Source organism: Armigeres subalbatus, chromosome 1, assembly GCF_024139115.2.
Source record: "Armigeres subalbatus isolate Guangzhou_Male chromosome 1, GZ_Asu_2, whole genome shotgun sequence".
In the NCBI taxonomy this organism is placed as follows: Eukaryota; Metazoa; Arthropoda; class Insecta; order Diptera; family Culicidae; genus Armigeres; species Armigeres subalbatus.
In genome coordinates this window covers 152504998-152520933 of record NC_085139.1, presented here as the reverse complement: position 1 = coordinate 152520933, position 15936 = coordinate 152504998, and the positions used below count along the sequence as shown (strand labels likewise).

General features: G+C 40.9%; 1 protein-coding gene across 1 annotated transcript in view; it reads right to left on the bottom strand.

The window, feature by feature from the left end:
• LOC134205299 (neuroendocrine convertase 2) overlaps positions 1-15936 on the bottom strand; it is a 43127-nt gene that overhangs the window by 20547 nt on the left and 6644 nt on the right. The window contains exons 2-6 of the mRNA XM_062680436.1: positions 1617-1724; positions 1301-1556; positions 928-965; positions 791-867; positions 233-710 (exon numbers count right to left, since the gene is read on the bottom strand). Coding sequence (XP_062536420.1) covers positions 233-710; positions 791-867; positions 928-965; positions 1301-1556; positions 1617-1724 — 957 coding nt within the window. The remainder of the gene's footprint in view (positions 1-232; positions 711-790; positions 868-927; positions 966-1300; positions 1557-1616; positions 1725-15936) is intronic.

The window sequence follows — 15936 nt, the reverse complement described above, 5'->3', positions numbered from 1 at the left end:
TCACTTTACATTTTGAGGGGAGGAGGTTGTCACAAAGGGTTGTGTTGCGGCTCATGACTACGAAAGTGAGGCTCCGAGAAAGAGCGCAACGTTCAATAGGGGCAGAAATGTTTGATACATCACATCGTGTTATCGTATGGTATAATGTTGTTTGCAACTTTTGCGTATTACGACATGGTTTGTTAAACGATTATACAAAAAATTAAATTTTCTCCAATATTTATATACATACCACGCCTGTATTGGGATCTTTGGCACCATTGCTAAATGTACTAGCCAGCGTAGAGCTGCAACTCTCGTCATAATGTGCATTTTGGCCATCATTGATGGCACTGTTAATCGAAATAGTCCACATAGAAGCCGCATATCCATCACAGTTACAGTCATCTTCTTCGCCACCATCGCCAGAAGCCCAGACATATATATTCCCCAGTCCATTGCGACCCTCATTTACACCTTGAACAATGGCACGCATAGTTGCATTTCTCGGACCATCAACAGTCTTGCCATCGTCCGTTGGTCCCCACGAGGCACTGTAAATGTGAATCTTGTGTGGCTCATGTCCCATTGAGTTTGCCTCGATGAGATCGGTCATATAGGGTTGATCCAACATACGGATCCCAGCAATTTTTGAATCGTACGCAACACCAACTCCACAAATTCCATTATCTCGAGCTGCGGCAACTTCTCCAGCACATCGTGTCCCATGACTGCAAGGAAATATTTGTTAATATTTTATGATATGTGATATGCGTTTATATGTAGGCTTGCGCAAATATTTCAATATTACCTGTTGAACCAATCATCCGTGTATCTGGGGTATGGATACGGATCATTGCTGCTGAAGTCGTAGCTTGCTGCCGCATTCTAAAATTAGAAAGCCTATTTAAACGAAAATCTATGAATTTGACATATTATTCAACTTACGTAATTGAATTTCAAATCTGGATGCATATAATCAACACCTATAAAAAGAAATAGTTTACTTAATTAATAACTAACAATGGGGCTAGTACTGATCACTGCTTTCAGAATAAAATAGATATATATTTGCAAACAACGAACATACGACTAGACACAATTGATTCGATCGCGCTGTCTGGATTAAGAAGTGGGGTATTAGAAGCAGAGGGGCATAGTATAAGTGTAAGTCAAAAATGAGTTGATTATATAAAAAAAATCTTTGGTCTTAGAGTTTTGTCGTTCGTTAATTATAATAAATTTGAAAATTATAGTTTAGCATTATTGTTAGTATTACCATTGACGGTACGCTTTCAATACATGACCTAATAATACATACCATCGTCCATAATAGCCGTCGTTATATTTTTGCCAGTGATTCCTTGATCCCAAGCCGCCTGCACGTTTAAATCTAGCCGAGGTTTTCCACCGTTTTGCCCAGTATTTCGTAAATACCATTGTAGGGGGAAATAGGGATCAGTTGGGACTTTATCTCCATTCAAATCGGATATATCGGATACGAATGGCGAAGGAATTGCAGCACGTAATCCACGCTTAACGCGCTTGAAACCAACCTGTTGAACAGCTGCAGTAATCTACAGAAATCAAAAGCAGTATGATAGTATAGTTCTTGGTGATCGAGTCCCATAACTCACCAAATCTTCCTTTTTTAGCACCCTCATATGTGCAATACTTCGACGGGTCCGGGCATGTGGCAGGGCCGTATGTTTAAAATGGAACTCTCGTCCAGCACTTCCAGCGAGCTGTAAAATTGATTAAATAGATATTCATATAATTCGAGTCAAAGTTTTCGGTCGGTTATTATAAGAAAAACTACATAAATTGCGTTTCATAGCCCTTCACTAGTATTTTAGTGCTTGTGTCCAGTTGGTAAGGGCATATCGTTCTGCCTAAACTGGGGCGTTTTGACCAGTGAAACATATTTTAGAAAAACGTTACATTTTTGAAGATGGAAGCAATTTTATATCATATCAACCACTGAGAAAACATATTTGGTTGCCCAACTGAGTGTTTCAGTGCAAGTTTTGCGGATGCTAGCGTCGCTCCAGAATGTTGAGCAAACAAACATTGAAAGTTACATCAAAGCTGTAACTTTTTGTATCTATTATTTTTATTACATAATACAAAAATACTCCCATATTCACATAGGATGATGGTTTTACAAATATTTATAGGTACCAACTGATTTTGACCCTTAGTTATAGTTTTCTAGAAATCAAAGTGGGGCGTTTTGGCCAGATGGGGCGCATTATACCGTCTTACCCTATATGCGTAAGCTCCTAGAATGGAACTCAAGTCTTGGGAACATTAAAAATAGAGGACATTTGGAAGAACACTTTAATTGCGAGGCAGTCTAAACGTTTGATTAAGCCAAACGTGTTCAGTACTCGCAAAATCCTAGATCTTTTAAAAACAGATCTTAACACATGTGTAGGTCTTGTAACAGGTCATTGCCGAGTCGATATCACATGAAGCTGTTAGGAAAACATTTCTGTGTATGTGTATGTCATTTCTGTGCCATACATGTAGAGTACTCAGAACATCTTTTATGCCATTGTCCAGCAATTTTTAGCAAGAGATTTCAGTTTTTCAACCGGAGGCTGATAGAACTCTCTGATGTTTGGAGAACAAATGAATCATTTGTTTGAGAAACTGCATAAGTTCATTTTACAAAATTTCAAAAAACAACAAAAAACTGTCTTTGAACAAATGAATTATTGGCAGTGGCTGATTTTCTACCCGCCGCAGCCACTTCCAGGCGCTATAGTATATGCACAAAATAGCCAGCAAGAGTTAACCACCAGAAATTTGTATGGCGAAAGACATCTAACACTGGTTTTCTCAAAATTAGGAACTTTTCATGAAAAACTATTTGGTACCGGTTATGAGGGATGGTGTCTGCTACTACGCCTACCAAATATTTTTTCGATTAAAGTGCTTAATTTTGAGAAATCGAACCTTAGATGCCTTTCGCCATACTGATTTCAGAAAGTTAACTCCTAGTGTGCCGCTGTAAGCACGCTCAATGCAGTCGATTCATTGGCACCAATTCATTCGATTTCTTCGATACAGATCAATAGTTTTTGGTAAAACTCAACACTGCGGGACACTTCCAATGCGAAAACTGTAAGCAGTGCTCCTTAATTGCCCTTCAAAGTGCGTGCACATATGTAGTTTCTCAAACAAACAAAAAAAAATCATACAGTCCTGAACAACATTTTTATTTTCGTATTTTTTGCCAGGATACGTATTTTTGGACGAGGATTCAGAATATATAAAAATCTCATTTTGGCCAAAAATGTTACATATGCAGTTTCTCAAACAAACGGCTCAAATCACAATACAGTAGTACGATTCATCAAAACCTTAATACCGAATTGGGACAAGGCTGCCAGTCTAGGCTATGCGATTGCTCTAAATAGCAATAATGCGTCAACTTGACAAAGCTATATAAAATGGGGCATATATCAAAATAGATCTAACAAATGGTCGTAGTGATTGAAATATCTAACAAGGAAAAAAAAACATATTGACTACAAAGTTAGAGATAATTTTAATTATATAGAGAAAATAAATAATATTTCTTTACATGCACTACATGCACAATTGAAACATGTTGGGCTTAGTGGGCAGCAGGGCCTATGTCCAAGGGCTTGATCCTTCCTCAGGCCATCTGCGAGTTGTGGCGCCTGCCTAGGATGTGGTGGGGTTTGATAGTAGGCTCTGTTAAATTTCTATAAAAAGCAGCAAAGGTTCTTAATACGATATTCATAAAGCTTGTGATAAAAGGTGTTAGGATCGTTATTTATTTCCAATCAAAATCGCCGCACGTGCATTGAAACGATGAAGACGCATGGTAGTTTATCCTAGCTCAACTCCTATTTGGTCGGGGTTCTCCACAACCGCACGCCTTTCTGACTGATCTGTGACATTTTGATCATTTCCAATTATGCATACATTTGTTATGGGACATTCTCCGTTACTTGAACATTTGATAAGATTTGGAGTCGGTGCCAAACGAAAAATTAGGTAAACATTGAGTGGTTTTTAATTGACGCTTGATGCGATTCGTTAATAGCCCAACCATTTAAGGGACCCACGAGAATTCGTCGACCAGTTCAATAGATACGATATTAAAATGTTTTTTCGAATACGGATCTACTATTTTTCGATTAATCCATTAATAAGGCTGATTTACATAGAAAAGGGCCAATTTTTACACGTTGCTGTTTTGGGTTCTTGATGGCCGAGTGAGCGGAAATTTTAACATTGAATTACAAATGTGTTCAATTTTTTTTTTCACGTATAAGGAAAATAACAAATCGTTTGAACTGCTAATTAAAAAATAGAAACGTGGTCAAATTATTCATTCCTCGTTAAAATAACGGCAGCCCTTTCAAATTTTACAAAGCATGGCAGTACAATTAAATACTGGAGTTTAATGGTCATATCATTAATAAGTTTTAAATAGGCGATTTTAACACAAATATTTAACCTTCCTTCTGCCAAACTCCCGTATGAAGGGGGAGGGAAGAATATCAGTGTGGAAGCTGATATATCAGCCAGTTGAGAAATAGCAGATATAGGGGAAGAGGCCCCAAAACGCCCCCGGGCAGATAATTACAACTATTATATAGCCAAACATAATAGTGCCAAATTTTCAATTCCATGTTCATATATCGCTTAAAATATGTCCACAAAAATCGGAAAAGTGTACGATTAGGATATATTGGAGATTCGTGGAAATTCAAGAATCTTGAGAATGTTTACCCATGCATTCTAGGGAATGGGACCTGTGGCAGAAGTCAGGGAAGTGCACTGCATTACAAGTGTTTCAAGGACAAACTATTACGATGGATTTGCTGATCAAGAAACATTAAACTTCAATACTGAAAAACAAAAATTTGAAAGAGCGGAATTACTTATAGTTCAAACTATCTAAATACGTGCTAGGATCAAAGATATATATCATTGATATGTATCACTGATATAAATTTATGATCCCGGAAGTGTAAATACTTTGCATATATCCATTTGATAACTGAGAGTATTTATGCGGGGCTTGCTGTACTGAGGATTACCTCAGGATGTGGTCTGTAGCTTCTTGTTGTAGGGTTATTGGTTGCACAGTGGAGCTATCACCTTCTGTCTTCAGTTCTGAAAATGTTTTCATCTATGGATATGAAAAAATATCAACAAATAGATGAAGACACGTTTCTTCCATAGAGGCACTGCCGGACGGTGGGAGATGGAATGGAAACACACACACACTCATTGGCTCTTGTGATCTATTTAAACTGTAGTTATGAATGTCGCTCATTTATTGAATTATCATAGAACATATTCATATGGTTATCATTTTTAATCATTTCTGCTTCATAAACAAATCTACGTTTCTATTCTTTCCTATCAACTCTGGTCGTTTTCTACTACGTGCTAATCTTTTTATGCAAATTTACAACACTTATGATTCAAATATCGAAATAGTTCTTAGATATTGTTGAAGAGCGTCATAAACAATAAATATAAGTTGATAAATCGTGAAGAGTGCAAGTGTGTTCATATTTTGTTTTGGACGCAGTACGGTCGCGCGGTTATCTGATCCTGCTGTGTGGGCGAGTAAATAGGAAAGTGAAACAATCAGTTCAGTGCAGATTTGTTCGTATTTTGTATTGTACGTAGAAAGATCTGAGATCGCGTCCAGACGTGTTTCTTCAGTAATCAGAACGATCGGCCGGTCATCGAAATTTTGTTCTGCTTTGTGCGGTAAGCAGAGCGATCGGCCGGTAACCGAAATTTTGTTCTGCTTCGTGCGTGTATGTAAATAAATTAGATAGTAAAAGTTTAAATCGCGTCTAGACATGTTTTCTTCAGTAAGCAGAACGATCGGCCGGTCATCATAGTTTTATTCTGTTTTGTGCGGTAAGCAGAACGATCAGCCGATCACCGGAATTTTGTTCTGCTTTGTGCGGCCTTTAATAAAAAAAAATATCGATCAAACTACACGCTATACACGGCATACCGTTTACCAAAACGAACCCTGCCACACTCCCTACCCCATATATCCAACATCCTAGTGATCTCTCGTGGAAGTGCAGATGACTCGTCGGCTTCTATCAAAGCGAGTATCACGTCAACAATTTCCTACCTATTCCCTAATTGACCTGCATTCGGACACGGCCGGCGCTGGTATTGCTTATTTTTTGGGTCACAAGTTCTTACACATTGAAGATGATGTTAGTCCCAAACTTCATCTGTTGGTTCTCTGTGTAATTACAGCTAACCTGGCAATAACGGAGTAGCAACCGTGGGCGGTCAATCATGCTCATGCTCATGCTCATGCTCATAATTACAACTATTATATATTTTTGTTAAATTCGCCAATTTAAAACTTATTTATGATATGATCATTAAACTTTAGTATTTATTTGTACCGTGCACACACCCAACTTTGCGCAGCTCCTAACTTTGCGCATTTTGCGGTTATTTTTGTAATATAATGCGTTTAAATTGAATTTCGAAATATAATTATTACTTGTCAGCACAATATACATGTTATCATAACAGTGTATGCATTTTTTCGCTGTTAAATGACATATTTTTCATTTTAATAGTCGAAACTTGTACTGAAAACAGTGAAAATGACCAAAATGGCGTGTTCTTAGCACAAATGACAAGTGACGGTTTACCCGAAAAACTGTATTTTTTGTAAATTTTTACATTCGCTGACAACTGATTACACATGGACCCAATAATTATAATATTGTAGAAGCCATCTCATGAGAATTTGGTTAGTTATTTACATTTTTCTTTAAAATATATGATGCGCAATGTTAGGAACAATTTTTCAATACAGTGTACCTAATTTTGCGCACAACTCGTATTTCTTCGATATTTTCAACATTTATGATATACTTCGTCGGAATAGGGTTTACGCAAAAAAGTACTTTTGTTAGCTGTGGCCAATGTACATAAATGATGCTGTACATACACCAACAGACGTGAAAACATACTAAGTATGTTGAATCATAAGAAAATAATGTCGGGCATCCTTATATTCTCAAATATGCTCAAATATGCCTACAAATGGAATGAACATAAATTGTAATAGTAGTATTAGCTGAAAAAATAAAATTTGGATGAAAAATTGTATGATAGACGCTTGCTTCGTGTTAGAAATTTTCCAAGTTATGTGCGCAAAGTTAGGCATATAATATAGGGTCTGCTTTGAAGTTTAATTTACTATTTATTTTAAATTTGTGTACCAAATTTAGTTCTCAAACAATAATATAATAATAATACTACAGCATGGAAACTATTTCAGGCAGATAGCTACTTTCTGTAAGTTGTACGAGTTGATTCAATTTTGTATTTCCTTAACTGCGCAAAGTATGGTGCGTGCACGGTACTGCGATTCTTTGTAAAGTTTGGAAGGGCCGTCGTAGTTTTGCAAAAACTGCTGTTACTATGAATAATTTGACCAAATTTCTATTTTTAAATTAGCGGTTCAAACGATCTGTTATTTTTCGTATACGTGAAGTTTACGTAAATTTGAGCACATTTGTATTAAATGCCAAAGTTTCAGCTCAATCGACCATCAAGAACCCAAAACAACAACATATCAAAATTGGTCCTGTGTGAGTTTGTTGACAGCAAAATCTCGAGTCGCTCCACTAGACAATCTAATCAAAAGAAACAAGCGGCTTTCCACTCCACGGTTGGAGCTTTCGTCTGCTCTTTTGCTGGCTCATTTGTTCGAAAAGATTTCCAACAGTATAAATATCCAGGTCAGATGTTTCTTTTGGACGGATTCCACTATCGTCAAGTGTTGGCTTTCCTCGCCGCCATCCACGTGGAAACAGTTTGTGGCAAATAGAGTTTCGGAGATTCAGCACATAACGAAAGTTGGCGTTTGGAATCACGTCCAAGGTATAGGATAACCCAGCGGATATTATCTCCTGAGGAATGACACCAGCACAGCTCTAGTACGAATCACTGTGGTTTAGCGGTCCACATTGGCTCAGGTCGGAGCAGTGTAATTGGCCTTCATCAATTGAAATCAGTGAGGACCATTTCGACCCTACCGAACTCGAGGTTAAGAGCATATCCGTTGCTTTGCCGGCAAGCTCTCCAAGCGATTTATTCAGTCTCCGATCCTCGTTTACCTCACTTCCTGAATGCTCAGATTCCGACATAATGTGCTGCAAGTCAACCGTGATAATCAACGTCAAGGAACTCTTTCGAAGACTGAACTTGATGAAGCCATGGTTGTTTTGGTACGTCTCTCCCAACGTGAAAGCTTTCCTCAGGAAATAGCAGATCTTTCGAACGGTCGTGAAATACAAGAATCCTTGAACCCACAACTCGAAGAGGATATTTTATGAGTCGGTGGTAAGCTGCACAATGCTTCGATTGCCACTCGACGTAAGCATCCTTATATCCTGGATCACCATCACCCATTCGCTTATATCGTCGTCAATTACTATCACCCAAAAATGTTACACTGTGGCCAAGTAGGTCATTTCGGCCATTCGAGAATGTTTTTGGCCGACCAGCGTTCGTAATCTTGTGCGAAAAGTGATTCACGATTGCGTCCCCTGTTTTAAAGCAAGGCCGAGGATCCAAGATCAGCTCATGGCAGATCTCCCACCAGAAAGAGTCACTCCGTGACCACCGTTTCAGAGAGTAGGAGTTGATTATTGCGTTCCGTTCAGTGTTGCCTACCATAATCGGCGAAATCACCCCACAAAAGTCTTCGTAGCAGTCTACGTATGTTTAGTGACCAAGGCCGTACATTTGGAGCTAGCAGCAGACCTCTCTGCTCAAGGTTTCATCGCGACATTGCAACGATTTGCTTCGCGTCGTGGAAAACCAGAGATAATAATGTGCGACAATGGCAGAAATTTCGTAGGCGCGAGGCGCCGACTCGAGGAGTTGCATCGACTGTTCAATGATCAGCAATTCCAGTCAAACGTAAGCAGACTAGCCACAGAAGAACAAATCGTCTTTCGTTTCATTCCACCGCATTCGCCAAACTTCGGCGGACTCTGGGAATCAGTAGTCAAATCGTTAAAGCTACTCTTCAAACGGACGATTAGCTTGCGCACATTACTCTATGACGAAATGAACACGATTCTGGCACAAGCGGAAGCTGTTTTGAATTCGAGGCCGCTGACAACTCATAGCAATGACCCGGACGACTTTAAAGCATTAACTCCTGGTCACTTTCTAATTCAGCGTCCCCTCACGGCTATTCCGGAGCCAGATCTCGATGGTATTCCCGAGAATCGTCTCAGAGCCTACCAAAAAACCCAGCGTTATATTCAGCAACTGTGGAAGAAATGGTCCAAGTTGTACCTGTCGGACCTTCAGAATCGGACAAGATGGACTGTTAGACGGAACAACATTTTCGAAGGGACTATGGTAGTCCTAAAGGATGAAGAACAGCCTCCCCTGAAATGGAAACTAGGGCGTGTGATTGAAGTTCACAATGGTGGAGACGGGCATGTACGAGTCGTAACCGTTAAGACTAAGGACGGCAGCTACCGCAGGGCAATATCAAAGATCTGTGTGCTGCCGATTCGTGACAACATTTTGCCACAAAATGGGGAGACCTAGATGTCCCCTTCCGGCGGAGGTCGACTCACTCGGCCTCCGCACACCAGTTAAGTTATTCGTATTTTGATTTTTTCCAAAAAGTAATCGCTTATTTGTTCCAAAGTCATGATTCGCCCCTGGTTCCGTTTACGCCGGAACAGTCTCCAGTCAAAAACTTCTCTGTTGGTAAAGAAGTATTTCATCCTCACTGCATGTCGAGTGACCGCCATCGAGCACAGTCAGCGTAGTCTCATGTCATACAGCACACTCAACAGTCGTCATGGTGAGAAGGATCCAATGCCAACCGGCATTCATCATCTCGGAGGCCATGGAGGGCCTTCGTTCCAGGAAAGTCGTTTCACATTTTGATTAAAAAGATAAAAAAGCACCTTCTCATCTCTTCCAGTATCAATTTATTCCTGAAATACTACTAAACATGCCCAGCAACGAGTAAACAGCAACAATGCACCATCCAGAACATCAAACTGTCGTATAATTCCATGGAAACACCATCTATCGTCCAAAAACCGTCATCTAATCGTCCGTATGGATTACTGAACACGACCGCAATTCGAAGACAATCCATTGCATTGGCCTAGGGTCATTCTCCGTCGCTCCAGTCTATCATTCCGGAGGATTCTGGAAGCACAATAAAGCATCAGCAACACACTTTTAGTCATGATTGCCAACCGGCAACCACGGAGGCCACGGAGGCCTCCGATCCAGGTAACCGCCATAAAAGCTACAACTTCGTCCGGCATGTTACATCCAGATCTGAAACACTATACTCCAAAACCCCGTAATTCCGTGGGAGGGTAGTTCAAGACCATCGAAGCTGACCTGAAGCGTAAATACGGAGACGAAATTTTCGATGAACTACGTGAAACCGAGGAACGTCGTTCCGGTGGTCACCGTGGTAGTACAAGCAATGGTGACCGCCGGCGAGGTGGCGGAAAGTTTAACAACTCAGGGCGCGATGGAATGAATCGCTCAAATCATTTTTCTCTAAGAAGGGCACGGGTGCAACCAGTAACAATGCTGGATCATCAAGTTTGGCAACCCTGGCCGATAATGATATGTGGGATGATACAGAATCGGCTGGACCGAGTACTGTGGCTGAAGCTAAACCGGTGAACGAGAAAGCTGATCTTAGTGCATCACGACGGTCACCTTCAATAGAAATTGTTTCCAGTGATTATTCTCACCGATCAAGAGATTCGAAAGATGATTGGGACCGCGAAAAGCACAGGCCTAAAAAAAGGAAAACTAGTACCAAATCGAGAGATGCATCTAGCGATCGTTCGCGAACACCAAGAGAAAAATCCCGTGAGAAGTCACTAGGGAGATCTAAAGGAAAATCTCACCATCGATCAAGAGATAGATCGAGGTCCCATGAGCGACACTCATATCGTTCGGGAAGATCACATTCAAGAGATTATGATGACGATCGACGATGGCATAGAAAATCAAGAAGTAGAACTGAAGAGGAAGATGAATACAAAGATAGGAGATCCCGCAAAAGATACGCAAACGAGTACGAAGAAAGACCCCCTACAAAATGACCTCCTTCTCCTATAGAAGAATTTTCCTATGGTAAACCGAAACGCGTATCTCATTATGATCGACCGTCTCATAATGAATTCAAATCATCCTATGGAAGTGATCGACCCTCTCCGGTTCCATACCAAAATGATTTCAAATCATCTTATGGAGGAGAGCGACGCTCTCCGATTCCTTCTCAAAAGGAATTTAAAGCTTCTTATGGAGTAGAGCGACCCTCCGCACTTCCTCCTTAAAAAGAATTCAAACCATCCTTTGGAGGTGGAAAAAAGTTCAATAGTTATGAACCAACTTCAGCCACTAGCAATTCGTTGCTTTCAAATGATGACATGTGGGATGATGATACTCCGTCGAACACAAAAGAATCGACGTCAAACAAGGTATCTGATTATGCCCCCCCTCCTCCACCACCTCCAACGACAGCGAAAACGCCTCCTCCGCCGTCTCCTGCTAGTGGAGAATCCAGTTATTCCTCCGCATACTCAACCTACAACCAAACAAGCACGCAATCTGCATCAGTCACCTCCTCCACCTGTAATATCTCCTTCTAGAGAAAATCCATCTTCCAAGAAAAGTTACGATTATTTGTTTGAAGATAGAAACCTCCCAGTCAATATGAACATAAAAAATCGTCAACCTCAACTTCAAATATCACCGCCGCATCAATACCCGTAAAATCCATAACAGCTGCCCAGTTCAAATAAATCGTCGCGGAGTGCACCTCGTTTCCGTAATATTAAGAATAAATGTCCAGTTAGTGTTTGCGTTTTTAGTAAATCGCGAGTATCTGTTAAGTGTCCGAAAAACAGTCCGCGAAGGGCGCATCATTAACCTTTCCGTCCCCAACGTCTGTTTTTAAGGGCTTTCAAAAATCTAAACTGCTGTAAAAATCGCATTTCTTGACCGATTCTTTCGCAACAAGTTGCATTCCATCCGGATGGATCCCAATTTTTGATTTATACTAGTTTCGAGGCTATCCACAGTACGGTTCCAGAATTATTCCAGATTCCGTTGGGGTCAGTTGTCGCCGGAATAAGTGGCCATTTACAATTTTAAGTCAAAACAGGTCGTGCGACACCTCAAACTTCATGATTTCACAAAGCAATGATGCAGATGATATTTTTGGGGTTCCTGGCCCACTCGAACTCAATCTGGCCACATCGGTCCCAATCCGGGGACCAACGGAATGGCCATTTTCTAAATTGATTCAAAATAGGTCGTGCGACACCTCAAACTTCATGATTTTTAAAAGCAATGATGGGAATGATATTTTTATGGTTCCTGGCCCACTCGAATCCATTCCGGCCACAATCCGGAGGACCAACGGAATGGCCATTTTCTAAATTGATTCAAAATAGGTCGTGCGAAACTTCAAACTTCATGATTTCACAAAGCAATGATGGGAATGATATTTTTAGGGTTCCTGGCCCACTCGGATTCAATCCGACCCCATCGGTCATAATCCAGGGACCCAGGAATTCCACCGAAAATTTATACAGACATTATACCGTAAATGAAATCAACAATGGAATTTTTCGAGGAATTCCTAGATTAATTCCCAAAGAAATCCTGAAAGAATTCCGGTGGAAACTTTAAGATTTCTACTGGGACATCCTTCAGGAGTTTTTTTTTTCTGAAAATTCCTCCTGGAGTTCCTTCGGGAATTCCACCGGCAGTTCCTCAAAGAGTTCCTGCAGGATTTTCTCCGAGAATTATTCCCGTAGTTCTATCCCCGTAGAACCCCCGTATTCCTCTTTCGGGAATTTCTCCATAATTTCCTCCGGGAATTCATTCAAGCTTTCTTTCTGGAATTCATTTAGGCTTCTCCAGGAATTTACATAGAAAATCCTCCAGAAGCTCCACCGAGAATTTCTCTGGGAGCTCCTGAAGGTAATCTCCGGGAGGTCCTCCGATGATGATGATGATCCAGCTAAGCTACATACCCCTAGAAAGGTTTCAGCTAGATGAGATTTGTGTATAAGATGAATTATCCGAGATTTTTTTCGATCATTCTTCTGGTAGTTTCACTGGCAGTTCCTCCGGGGAGTTTTTTCAGAAATTCCTCCGGAAGTTATTTCAAGAATTCCTCCGGGAGTTCCACCCAGAGCTTAAAATATTCATATTCATAAAGGAACTTCGGTCCGAATTTTGACAAACATCGCATGAATATTCAAAACATAGAATGACATAGTCAGACGACTACTCCACGAACTCATTCATTCGACTGTCACTGAATGTGTTTACTATGTGCAGAAAAAAACATAATTAGCATTGTTTATGTTGATGTTTACCACTGAAAGTGCCTCGCGGATGAAAATCGGATTCAGTCCTGTGTGATAAATCACTTTACTTATTTGAAACGTGTTCAGATTTCAGATAATTTATCAATTTGTAAAATGTGCATAAATATTCAATGACTAATATTCAACTGAATATTGACTGTCCAAAGCCGACTATGAATGTGTCGGAAGTGAACTGACAAATGAAGAAAAATGGTCTTCACTAAAAAAATTCGATTATTTTACACTTTGGTTCCACCAGTAGCTCTTCCTGGAAATCATTTAGTCCTTCTTCAGAAATTTAGCTGGAAATTCCTCCCAAAGTTCTTCCAATAGTTTCTCTGGGAGTCCCTCTAGGAATTCTGCTAGGAGTTCCTCCTGAAATTCCTCCGGGAGCTCTTACGGAGCTCTTTCGGCAGTTACTACGAGAATTCCTCCGGGAGATCCACCGGCAGTTTCTATGAGCATTCCTCCGGAAGTTTCTACGGCAGTTCCCCCGAGTGTTCCTCTAAGAAGGAACTCCTGGAGTAATTTCCGGAGGAGCTCCTGGAGGAATTTCCAGAGAAATTATCAGAGGATTTTTCGGAGGAACTTCCGGTGGAACTTCTGGAGGAATTTCCTAAAGAACTACAGGAAGAATTTCTAGAGTAACTCTCGTAAAAACTCTTGGATGAACTCCCAAATGAACTTCCGTAAGAATTCCAGGAGGAACTCTTGGAAGAGTTCTCAAAAGATCTCCCAGAGGAATTCTCCGAGGAACTTCTGGAGGATTTGGTTGATAAATTCTAAAAAAAGCCTGATTGAATTCCCGGAGGAGCTACTGCTGGAACTCTCGGGTAAATTTTCAGAGGAACAGTCGTTGGAATACCCGGAGTTGAATTTCTAGAGGAACTTCCGAAATCCCATTTCCCGTGAAATTCTTGCCATATATCCTTCTGGATTTCCCTGTGAAGATCTTGGAGGGATTCCCGGAGGAACTCTTGGAAAAACTCCACAAGCACTTCCGGAAGAATTCTCACAAGGAAGTCCTGAACTAATTCTTGGAGAAGTTCATGATGGAATTTCTGGATAAATATCTGAAGGAATTCCCGGAAAAATACCAGGAGAAAATATTGCAGAAATTCCCAGATGAAATGCTGAAGAAATTACCGGATGAATTCCCGGAGATCGTTCTGAAGAAAATCTTGGAAAAACTCTTGAAAGATATCTTGGAGGAACTCTCAAATTAATACCCGAATGAAATTCTGGAGTGAATTTCTAGTGAAGTCCGGAAAGCATTCCAGGACAATTCCGCGGAAAAATTTCGGGAGAAATTCCTGAAGGAATTCCTGGAGAAGTACCGGAAGCAATTCCCGGGAAAATACCTGGGAGAATTTCCGAGGAAATATATGGACGAATTCCTGGATAAATTTCTAAAGAAATTTTTAGATGAATTCTTGAAGGATATTCTGAAGTAATAGCGGAAAGAATTCCAGAATGAAATCCTAGAGGATTTCACTATTAAATTTATGGAGGTATTACCGGAAAAACTCTTGAAAGTTATCCTGGAGGAATTAAAGCAAGAGTTCCTGGAGGAGTGGTACAATTTTCAATAAGTCCGTCCAGCTATTTGGCTTCTCCGACGACATAGATATTATTTCACGTAACTTTGAGAAGATTTATGAAGCCTACATCAGACTGAAGAGGGAAGCCAAGCGGATCGGACTAGTCATCAACACGTCGAAGACGAAGTACATGATAGGAAGAGGTTCAAGAGAAGATAATGTGAGCCACCCACTGCGAGTTGGCATCGGTGGTGACGAAATCGAGGTGGTAGAAGAATTTGTGTACTTGGGCTCACGGTGACTGCCGAAAATGATACCAGCAGAGAAATTCGGAGACGCATAGTGGCTGGAAATCGTACATACTTTGGACTCCGCAAGACGCTCCGATCCAATAGAGTTCGCCGCCGTACCAAACTGACAATCTACAAAACGCTCATTAGACCGGTAGTCCTCTACGGACACGAGACCTGGACGATGCTCGTGGAGGACCAACGCGCACTCGGAGTTTTCGAAAGGAAAGTGCTGCGTACCATCTACGGTGGGGTGCATATGGCGAACGGTACGTGGAATGAACCACGAGTTGCATCAGCTGTTGGGAGAACCATCCATCGTTCACACCGCGAAAATCGGACGACTGCGGTGGGCCGGGCACGTAGCCAGAATGTCGGACAATAACCCGGTGAAAATGATTCTCGACAACGATCCGACGGGCACAAGAAGGCGAGGTGCGCAGCGGGCAAGGTGGTTCGATCAGGTAGAAGATGACTTCCGGACCCTCCGTAGACTGCGTGGGTGGCGACGTGTAGCCATGGACCGAGCCGAATGGAGAAGACTCTTATATACCGCACAGGCCACTTCGGCCTTAGTCTGAATAAATAATAATAATCCTGGAGGAATGCCCGGCGAAGTACCTAGAAGAATTTCCGAAGGAATTTCTTATAGATTTACAAGTGAAATTGTGGAGCGAAATCGGA